At 41.6% G+C, this 10,811-nt stretch overlaps 1 protein-coding gene across 1 annotated transcript; it reads right to left on the bottom strand.

Moving 5' to 3' along the window:
• Window positions 1-658: 658 nt before the first annotated feature.
• LOC310934746 (3',5'-cyclic-AMP phosphodiesterase 7B-like) lies at window positions 659-10,452 on the bottom strand (the record flags this gene model as incomplete). The annotated part of the gene is made up of 12 exons (XM_083898542.1): window positions 659-843; window positions 960-1,040; window positions 1,843-1,939; window positions 2,041-2,185; window positions 2,315-2,406; window positions 2,515-2,646; window positions 3,178-3,278; window positions 3,889-3,984; window positions 4,089-4,152; window positions 4,245-4,408; window positions 5,329-5,421; window positions 10,122-10,452. 12 exons carry the CDS (start codon window positions 10,450-10,452, stop codon window positions 659-661), a joined length of 1,581 nt encoding a protein of 526 aa, XP_083754668.1.
• Window positions 10,453-10,811: the final 359 nt, after the last annotated feature.

Below are 10,811 nucleotides of genomic sequence, written 5' to 3'. Positions count from 1 at the left end.
GACGCGACAGCTCGGGTTAAAACGCACTTCAGTGTAAAAGTAGACAAGTGGACGCGCTCGTATTAAGGAGCGTCCAAGAGCAGTGCTGTACAAAAGAAAAGAGAGTGAAAAGAGCTGAATGTGTATAGTGTAAAAGTTTAAAAAGCATAGTCTAGTTTATATATATATTCATATAATTCCTCTTGTTGTTGTTTTTTCACATTATCTTTTAATGGCATGTTTTATAGCACAGTCCAGCTGACATTTATATAATTTTGGCTTTTCTTTATTGTTCTAGCAGCAATGTGCAAACACATCGTAAATCGTTTGTCTTCGCTGATCCGTCTTCTAGTGTCTCTCGGGTCATCGCCATGAAGCCGATTTCACAGGGTTGAAGAGCAAAAAGCTCAACTGGCATTTATTTACTAAGATTATCAAATCCACCTGCTCTGCCACGGGTTTCCCCCTCGCAGTGCAAACACACCTCTGCTCCAGCAGAGGAAGCCATATCCTACTAATCCAGGCCACACTCCATGACCGTGTGCTCCCACTTTCAGGAGACTGTGAACACCCTGTTGGGGGGGAGGAAATACACTGGAGGACAAATAAGGAGATAGATAAACACTCCTTTTCTCCATTAAGAAAGGAAGATTTAACATCCCACAACACACGGGGAAGATTAAGGGATGTTTTCTTCCTCTCCGTCTCCTCCTTCAGGCTCCGGCTCGGTGTGAGAGTGGGTCCGGCGGCTCCACTGGGCCTTGTTCTTGTGCAGGTGAGCCATCATGGTCTGACTGAGCGGGCTGGGCTCCGTAAAACGCTGCCACTCTTCAAACAGAGGCTCCACAATGTAGGAGATGAAACCTGGGACCCAGAGCAAAGGCAGGTTGAAATTCAAGGGTTTACTCAATGAGCTGAGGTAGATCTTCTTACTGGGGCTGTGTTGTCATTGGATGTTGTTGGTGTTCGTGTGAACTCACCTGTCTGGATGGCTGGGACAGAGTCAGTCTGCTGGTTGCACAGAGGACTGATCTCCAAGTCACACTTTCTCTCCAGGTCGCCTGTAATATTTATACAATAGTTGTCAAAAAATTTAACAGGAAAAAAAAGACAATATTTACATGGCAACAATCTTTATTTGATTTCACACAGGAAACGCTGCCATCAACTCTACTCTGTCCCTCTACTAGTCAAATATAAAGATTTTAATTGATACTTTGTAAGATACTGTGAGAAGTAAATGACACAATTTCCCATAACACAGAAAACTGCAGTTTCTCATTTGTAATAAAGGTCCCTCAAAAGGTATCACAGTTCATTTAACAGTGAATACAGATTACAGTTACACATGAAAACGAGCTCAGGAGAATCTGCCTAGCTCTTCTATCATATCAGCATTTTATCCACCGTTTTGTGAGCAGTGAAACACTAATCTCCAAAATCTCCAAAATGCCACCCTTGTGTTGCTGTGTGGTGCCATAATCCCACCTCTCTCTTGCTCTTGCATTTGCTGTTGTCATCTTTGTTGTCGTCCTCTTCTTCTTGTGTTCGAAGATGGCTTGGTTTATTTGCATTATGATAACCTTTTGTTTTCTTTCCTCGGTCCCAATGGCTTGGGTTACTTCGTCCATGTACATAAACTTATTCCAATAAAGCTTTATTTCAAAAAAAGGTTTGCTTTATGTTTCCTCTTATTTCAGTGTATTCCTGTGGCAGCACTACAGCGCCGCTCACAGGCTTGGCATATGTACTACAGCGTTAAGAGTCATTTTGGGTGTTTCAGGTGTGCTTAGAGAAACTTTTTTTTTTTCAAATTACAAAGAGAAAGATCACGTAGATAAAAGCATGTTTCCGTGTACTCACCTTGCCTGTAGAATTCCTCACACACCCTCTCACTCCACTGTTTGCTCATCTCCCAAACCCGACATGGGTTACAGACGTCTGCACACTTCAGAGCGATCTAGCGAAAGAGACACAGTTTCACATGCAGCTTTACTATTTAAATAGACATTGTTCTCACTATTTCACTCTAATAAAGATACTCAAAATGTCCCAAGGTACCTGCAGCATAAAATGCCTGTGTGAAGCCAGTTGAAGATCCAGATCCTGGTTGTCCAGATGTTCTCTGAAGGTCGACAGGAACTCGTTCTGTCGGCTGATGTCTGTGGCCAGAATGAGAGATCCCAGCTGCTGCTCTATGTCCTGCCTGCAGTGCAGAACAATGATAAACCCTCCTCATACTAAAATACTAACCATACTGGACCATAAGACACAAGCTAATGTAACTGATTAACATAATTTTTTTAAATAAACATTGAGTTGAGTGTGTTCTTACGACATGTCAGCAGGCAGGTGAGACAGCAGTCCTGACTCTCGCAGCATGCCCACAGTCGACCTCCAGTGGTGACTCTCCAGCACAGATGTGTTCTGAGTTCAGATTAAAAAGAATATTGTTTAAAAAACAGACTTGTGTTCAGTGTTTTGACACCAACATAGAAAAACACAGTCATGCCCAGCGGCACTTTTGATGTGTACCTGGTAGAGCGAAGCCAGGTGGTGTCTGGTCTTGATGAGGAATGGCTGGTTGACTCCAGGATGGTCCACATCGTGAGCCGCCGCCGCCATCAGACCCAGGAACAAGTCCAGATGGCTCAGCTGCTCTGCCAACTACAACACAGGGACGGTCAACCTTTCCACACTGTAGAAAACACTGAATCTATAGTGTCCGTGACAGAACTGGTAACAGAACTAATAGCCGAGTCTTCAGATGTGTTATTTACTTTGCCATCCATGATGAAGAATCAGAAATCAGATTTTGTGTCGTGATTATTGCTCAGGAGGAAAGTTTAGTCTGTTTGCGTCCTCTGTTGTCACCTCAAAACAAGGTAACATCATCAAAGAGGGCATGGATGCAGGCCGAGCTGCACTCACAGCACCCTCTGCTGGACAACTTAATTATTTTTGAAACATCGAATGGCAATTGTCAGATGGGTATTTTGAAATTTAAGAGGTTTAGAGTTTAAATCATCTACAACTGTACTGTAGAGTAGAGTCCATTGATTCTGCAACTACTTATGTTGTATTTTGATGACGCACCAGGTTAGGTTAGGTCCAAATGTGAAACAATTTGCTGCATTAGTTATAAGAAAATCTTTCACAGCCAAGCAAAGAGTGAAAGACTACAGTAGTATTCATTACCCTGGGCTCCTTCAGGTAGCAGTACATGGCTTGAGTGACATCTGCTGCATGAAGAGCATTGTGATAGGGATTCTGAGAGTGGTAGTCCTCCTGCACCATACCTAGTGAGACAGAAGAAGATGAGGTCAAAAAAAACTATTTCACAGTACAGCCTTTTACATTTCGGTCAAATGTTGTATTTTGACCCTTATGACCGTACAAGTCATCAATTTTCATTGGCTGCAGTGACAAGAAATGGCTTTGTTTCCATGACGTCACACGTCACGCCATTATTGTCCTGCTGTACGTGACACCGCCGCCATTTATCAAGCTGTGGATTCGTATTCCTTTACTTCAACAATGGCCCCCACTGTTATTTCATCCATATTTGTTTGTCACTGTAGAGAAAATAAAGCCGGTGCGCCCTCTTTGTGATGACTGATTGCAGAGGAAAGACAGTCGACGTCAGCCTGGGATTTTCTGTAACGTTAAACCCTGCTCAGCTTTCAAGATTATTCTGCCGCGGCAAAACGACCGCGGGTGAAACTGTTGAACGGCAGATGATTTCAGAGGTGACGACAGACAGGCGAGGACAGTTATGGAGTAATCATCACCATTCATGTAATAAGAGAATATTGTAAAATTACTATTATTATACTTGAGCAATATATAAAAAAATACTAATTTAACTACATGGGTGTGATCAAGGTCACTTTCTGGCAGGTTTCTTACCCAGGAATCTGTGCAGTTTGACCATGTCCAGCTGGAAGTGATGAATGAGCCCGTAGACATTTAAGAGATGGCACATCAGAGTTACCAGGCTGTTTCCTACAACACACACACATATTCAGTCAAGTCAATATTATCATAAAAAGTTCCAAGTTTTCAACTTAATTTCAAAAAGGAAAATCAGGTCGATCTTGTCATCTTACCATTTGTAAGACGATCGAAGAGGAAAATGTCAAAGTTCCAAGTCCCTACTTTTGACAACATGTGCTGTAACAAAAAAAGGCAAACAGTTGTTTTGGTGTGATTCACATGTGGTTTACACAATGCCGTGCTCATTCAGGTGAGTGGCAGGTCCTCACCGCAGCTTGTCCTAGGTAGTCGTCGTCCAGCAGGTGCAGGGTCCCGGGGTTGTGAGGCATCAGGCCCCTCAGCAGCCTGGAGGCGTGGCAGTATCGCTGAAAGCTCAGCAGGCGCTTCAGCTTCTTCCTGGTGCTGGACTCGACCTCCCCCTGCTGGGCACTGGCTGAAATTGCACAGACACAATAGACTCTTGAACAGACCAAAAAAAAAAAACCACAATACCTTAACTATGTGTTGAACAGAACGAGCCTGAGTGGTGCTGGATACATGAGGGACATTTAGCATTTCCTAATTTTTTATATCCAGATTTTTGCGAGAAAGCTCCCGATCTATCAAATAAACAAAATAAGTGTGTTATCTGCTTTTGAATCTCACAGTTATGCTTAATTCATATATAATTCCCAATAGTGCAGATTCTGTCCATGAGCTAGACTGGTTTGCTTCTTGGACAGTGTAGTTAGGGCTCTCTACATTGATGGGTAGATAGAGGTAGAGTGCGTTAACTGCAGGGTCACACACCTCAGAGGGGCTTCAAAACAGCAATAATTTTACATTTAACCTAACCCTTTCAATCCACTTATTATTCTGCATTATTGTTTTTATTGTGCTTTAGACTTTCCATTTATTGTGGTTTTTTTTTTTATTTATTGTTTTATACTCCTTTATTTTTGTACTTCAGGCTTGGTTCATCCTTTTGGTCAAATGTGGTTGTTTGCAAATTTCTAACTAACAACATCCATATATATGATTAAATATGCCATAAATTACATTTTTAAATGTATTTTATGTATTTAAATGCTTCACACAGTAAAAAACAAAACAGGTCACACAACTGAAGAAGTTAAATGCACATATCATTAATAATAAAACTTATTGAGACAACCAATAACAATTATGATGCTTTCTGTTTTACTGTATAAAACACCAAACCAATGATATAATCTTAAGAAATGTTGGATGGAAATCTTGGGCAATTACATGTTTTTTTCTTAACAACTGATTTCTAAAGAAATGTATAGTTATATGGTTGCCATGTCCACTGAATGTGTCCCGTGTAGCATTCCAATGGATGAGGAGACTTACTTTTCAAGATGCGGAGGTCAATCAGCGGGTATGAACCTCGTCTCTCGGCCAGCAACACACCAGCATGACCAGTGCTCAGTCTGCCATCATCAGCTACATGAAAGACGGGAGGATAAAGACAGGTTGGGGGGGGAGAGAAAAAGACAGGCAAGATATAATAAATATTTGATTATTATTACAGATGCACTGAATTGAACATTTTTGGCAGGGACAATCCCATCTTTTATTAACCAAAGTTACAAGGAGAAAAGAGGTAGCGTGAAGAGACAAAGGAGACATTTCAAACAGGAAGCTGATTTTCTTCCCTGCAGTTGTTCCATTTGTTTCAGAAACTGTGGCTAATGGTGAAAATTAAAATTGAAGGTTTTTGTCTTAAGATTGATTCAGGTTATTTTTAAATTTCAAATTTCAAATATTACACTTTAAAATACAATACTCAAATGTTTGAAACAGTTCATATCTTTAAGTTCTCATCATTGCATAATAATTATTTCATATTTTGATAATATAGACGCTATCCTGTGCCAATTCTTGTATTAAATTCCATAACACAATATTGTTATGAAGCTTGACCTTAAATCTCTAAAAAATTAGATCCGTTACCAAAAGCTTTCAGTTCTACTGCATTATTATTTACAAAGGTTTCTGTTTCTGCTTGTCCAGACTGGATCCAGCCTTCTCCATTTTCCCCGACTCTCAAACACTGAAGTATTGTGGATGTGGAGTAGTACAGAAGATATATCGCAAACCAAGGCGACAGACGGGGTTTGATGGCTGAAGGGTAAAGTTGTGCAGCCGATGCGTGGCGATAGTAGCACAACAGAGCTCAGTGTTCACTATAAACTCAACAACATCAGCCTCATAAAAGCCGACTGAGAGTCGTTTCTAAAACAGCTTCGACGGAACAAGAGGATCTTTGACTTCACAGAATCAGCAGGACATCATGCTTCTGGTATGAGTCCGCCCGAGGAGAGAAGATTTCATGCCTCGGTGCAGCTGTTTCGGTGTACGTCTGAACATTTTATTATTTATCAAATTGGTGACGCTTACAAAAGCATACATTCTGTTCCCAGTAGAATTATTCTTGTTGTTAGTGTGGCATCGCATAATGCAGCGTGATCGTTTCATGGGTTCTTTTTAAACAAAGGGTGACCAGTGTGTGTCATATTTATTTTCTGCTACTGCTAAACAGGGGATTTTTCTGTTGGAAGACTCCGACAACATGAAATCCATTATTTAAACTACAAACAAATGTTTTGGAAGACAAACAATAAAGACGGTGTACTTCTCCACTGCTTGACATGTTGACAGCATGTTTTCTCTGAAAATAGATAACAAGCTTTCTTTTTTTTTTTTTGTCTGCTGCTGGAGACGTTTGGAGTCCTGGAGATAAACGTTTAAGTTTTAATCCTCGCTATCAGATGGAACACAACAGCACAATGGCTCACTGAATTAATTCTTTTTTTTTTTTAAAACGCACAATCCACACACCCAGAGGCCGGGTGACAAGGCACAACAAAAGTACACTCCGACTCAGAGCACACATGCGCAGGCATGAAATTTACACTTGAATACACTAAAAACTATGGGAACACTGAATTATTTACATATCAGACATGAGGAACTAGAGCATACTGGGATGCAGACGTCCCCACCATTTTTATGTCAAGAGCAGCTAAACTATCTGTAGATAGGTTTAAAGTCAACATAGATTAGGATTAGATCTTGCCTGTCAGGTATTGGGGTTTTCCAATTTAACAACTTCAGATATATCTCAGTGTCTTTCGTCAGGGTTATTTAAGGTGGTAATAACTCCAAGCCGGTACAGTTATACACAGATCCAGAACAATATGTAAATGCTGTAGTGTTATATAATAAAAGCAGGTGACACAAGTGCTTTAAAATGGCTTAAAATGTCACTTCACCAAAAGAATACACATTTTTTGTACTCATTTCCAGAGATAAATGTGTTATTTGAACATGAGGCAGTGGATCCAAGATACACGTCTCATTCCCCCTTTAACAACAGAGGAAGTTTGGATTGAAAAGATAGATGAAATTGACAAAAAAAGTCGAAAATAAACGCCCTACAGCAGTAAATATTGATTTGAAGCTGGACTCAAAAAAAAAAAATGCAATTACGCAAATCACAATTTGATAGTTTACCCATGTCGTTCAGCCCTAATGTCTGTCAGTATGTGTGTGTACTTTGGAGGCAAGGTGGCTATGCATAAAACATCCAGTGGAAAAAGCAGGCATCATTCCCTATTTATGCATTTTATAGTCTGACAAACAAATTTAAACCACTTGGGGGCAAGTGACTCAGACTGTCAAAGAAGTGAGGCAGAAGAGTCCTGGCCTTGTGTGAGGCAAAGAAAAAGGGGAAACAGGGGAAAACCTGGTGAAGGAGACGAGGAAATGCATCATGTGGAAAACAAAACGCCACAGTAACGGTCAGATCACCTCCTTCTTTCTCTGTGTGTGTGTGTCACACGCACACATCACCCCCTCTGGCTCTCCTCCTATGTTCTAGCCATCTCTCCATCCTTCTATATCACGTGTCACTCCATCCTTCATTCCTACCTCACTGGATCCTGCCTCCACATCTCCACTTTCTCCCTACATAACTATCCACTCCATCCTTAATTCCTCCTCTTCAACATCAACACTCTCTCCCCATGTTCATCTGATCCCTCTGGTTCGTCGCACCGCCTTCCTCGTTCCCTTCCTCTTCTTCCAAGTCTCTTTTAAGTGATAAATAGGTCATTGTCTCCGTGTTGAGCAGAACTGGGTCATTTAGGATGAAAACATGAATCGGATGGAAAAGATGTGCGATGATTCAACGATCCACATGTAACCTCGCCATGCATATGCATGCATGCTCTCTCACACACACACACGGCTCCCACACATAATTACACTCACAGAAAGACACACATTCACTGAATCTGTGGACGTTTGAAGGCACAAATTGTGATTCGTGCCGTTCTCCTTCTCAAAAAAACACGTCGCTGCCAATATGTAAATGTATACAAACACAGTAGCAGATGCTTCCTGCTTTTAATTCGCATCGTCAGAAGACATCCGAGCGCTGTGGAATCTCAGTTAAATCACAAGGTAGGTATGGCGTAAAAACAACAGACAACGTGCATGTTGGTTTGGTCTTACGCTCTGTGCTCCCAGACTTTCCAAAAAATAAAGTTTTGAACTCCATATAAATTATTTTTTTGGTTTATTTGTTGCTTACTCATACAACGAGCCACACAAACACTAGTGCTGAAAAGGAAATGTCTTGATTCTGTCATGGGTATTTTTATTTTTCATTATCAATTCATCTTGATTCATTAGTCTTCTCATTTATTTTATTATTTATTTTAACCCTGGAGCCAGAACCTAGCATATTTGGAAATGTGGTTTCATTAATTAATAACAAAAGAAATGACATTCCTCTCTTATGTCAAATGTCTCTTAATCAATAAAAAAAGAGAGCTACATCTTGAAAATGTGAATCACTTTCACCATGTAAAGCTCACATAAAGACGGTAACCCTGTTTTCAGATCTTCACAGCTCATCCGTGCAAACTGCAAATGTCAGAATGACTCACTGTCCCCGCGCACAACGCGTCTCACTCGGTCTATTTGTTTAGGCTGACATTAAATATTGTGCAGACAGATTTATTTTCACCCTCTGTATGGAGTCATCAGAAGGATGAGGCCATCGTGATTCAAAAGGAAGGTCACAGGCACTGAGTTTTTATCTGTTTTTCTACCTTATGAGTCACTACTTGCGCACGGGTAATTCCCCAAAGTGTGAATCACCTTCTCGACTTAAGTCTTTAAAAGCTCATGCGAATCTACCAATAATGGACCCGTTTTTAGTCTGGATCAGCTTGTTGTGATTAGATCAGTCAGTCCTTGTGTCATCTCAAATATTTACATTATTATTGTCATGAAGATGTAAAACAAAAAAAAAATCCCTCAATGCAAATAGTAAAAATGTTCCCATAGTCAACAGCCAAATATCAACGTAAAGTCACTTGTTGCTTATTATCAGCATCACTCCTCCATAAAGTAACTCATGCCAAACTGTCACCAGTGTTACTTGGCATAATCCGTGTTATGCTGGATTGATGGCGTCACGTCGATGTCATCGGTGCAGCTGTGGCTCAGCAGATGGTTACTCAGCTTTATTTAAATGGACACACTCTGGCTTTACAGCTCCAAATCCCCCCCCTCGTTCCACCCAGCTGCACCCGTGGCACTTGCTGACCAACGTGCACATAAACAAACATGCTGCAGGAAGCGGGCTTTATATAAAAAGGTATACTGTCAGTCACGCGCACAAAATTATAACTCACACATTGACGGACAGAAATGGATGCAGAGGAGTATAGTCACGACGTGGTAATAGTATGGTTTAATATAGTGGTAGTATTAAAGGAATACCATATTAGTTGTAAATTATCTTGGTAATAACAATATGTAATACAAAAAATGTCCAGGTAAAAGCTTCATAATGAGAATCACCATAACGGCATTATTATTACCATGCTTTCACTTGGTGCACTGTAACGTTAAGTGTTACCAAACAAGGTCGTCAAAGTACGACAAACCTAATTCTCCACAAATCATCACGTTTAAACACAAAATGTGCCCAAAGGAAACAGTCACGCAGAGTCGGTCTCCCTTAAATGCATTTCCACGCATTAAAGGAGAGCTGCTCGCTCAAAGTGACAGAATAAACAAACATGGCAAGACCGATGTTGTGCCGCTTTACTGTACATGCAGGTTACCTTCCAGGTGTGGGCTTCTATCCTCCGTGTCCTGCTTCAACTCCTCTACCTCCGCCTCCTCCTCTGCTTTCACCCAAGTGCTCGCTTCACTTTGCTCTGACCCTCGAGGGCCTCCCCTGCGCGCCCTCCAGGCTGCCCGCAGCTGCCGTATGAGAGCGGGAAGTTCCAGGGCCAGTGACAGGCCCCCGCAGGTGACAGGAGGAGTCCTGAGTGGACCCCACACGGGCGAGTGGGCAGCCTCATCTGGACAGACCCCGACGTCAACCCCAACACCGAGACCTGAATCCCGCATCCTAACGTCGGGGCCCCAGAGACCTTCTAACACTGGCATCCTCACACCATACAAAAGGTGAATGGGATGAAAGATTAAAGCCAAGAGAGCGGAGGGAAGTCAGAAAGAGGAATAGTGGGACAAGAAGTCCAGAGGAGAAAGAGACACGGCTCAGTGTCAGGTAGTGGTAGTGAGATAGTGGGGAAGTCTGGATGTCGGACAAAAGAATAAAAAAATGCAGGGAAAGAAAGAATATTCAGCTGGGAAGAAAGAAAGATAGAAAGATGGAGAGTAAAGTGGAGTGTGAGAGGAAAGAGAATCCTTCTATATTCCTGTCTTCCCGAGTTGGCCACTGACAGTCTGCTCCTTCCTTCTGCCGCATTCTCTCCCTCTCATCCACAGTCTCCTCTCCTTCTCTT

Source organism: Microchirus variegatus (genome assembly GCF_963457635.1).
Source record: "Microchirus variegatus genome assembly, chromosome: 12".
NCBI lineage: Eukaryota > Metazoa > Chordata > Actinopteri > Pleuronectiformes > Soleidae > Microchirus > Microchirus variegatus.
Note: the sequence above shows the minus strand (reverse complement) of the source record. Positions and strands in the feature narration are given on the sequence as shown.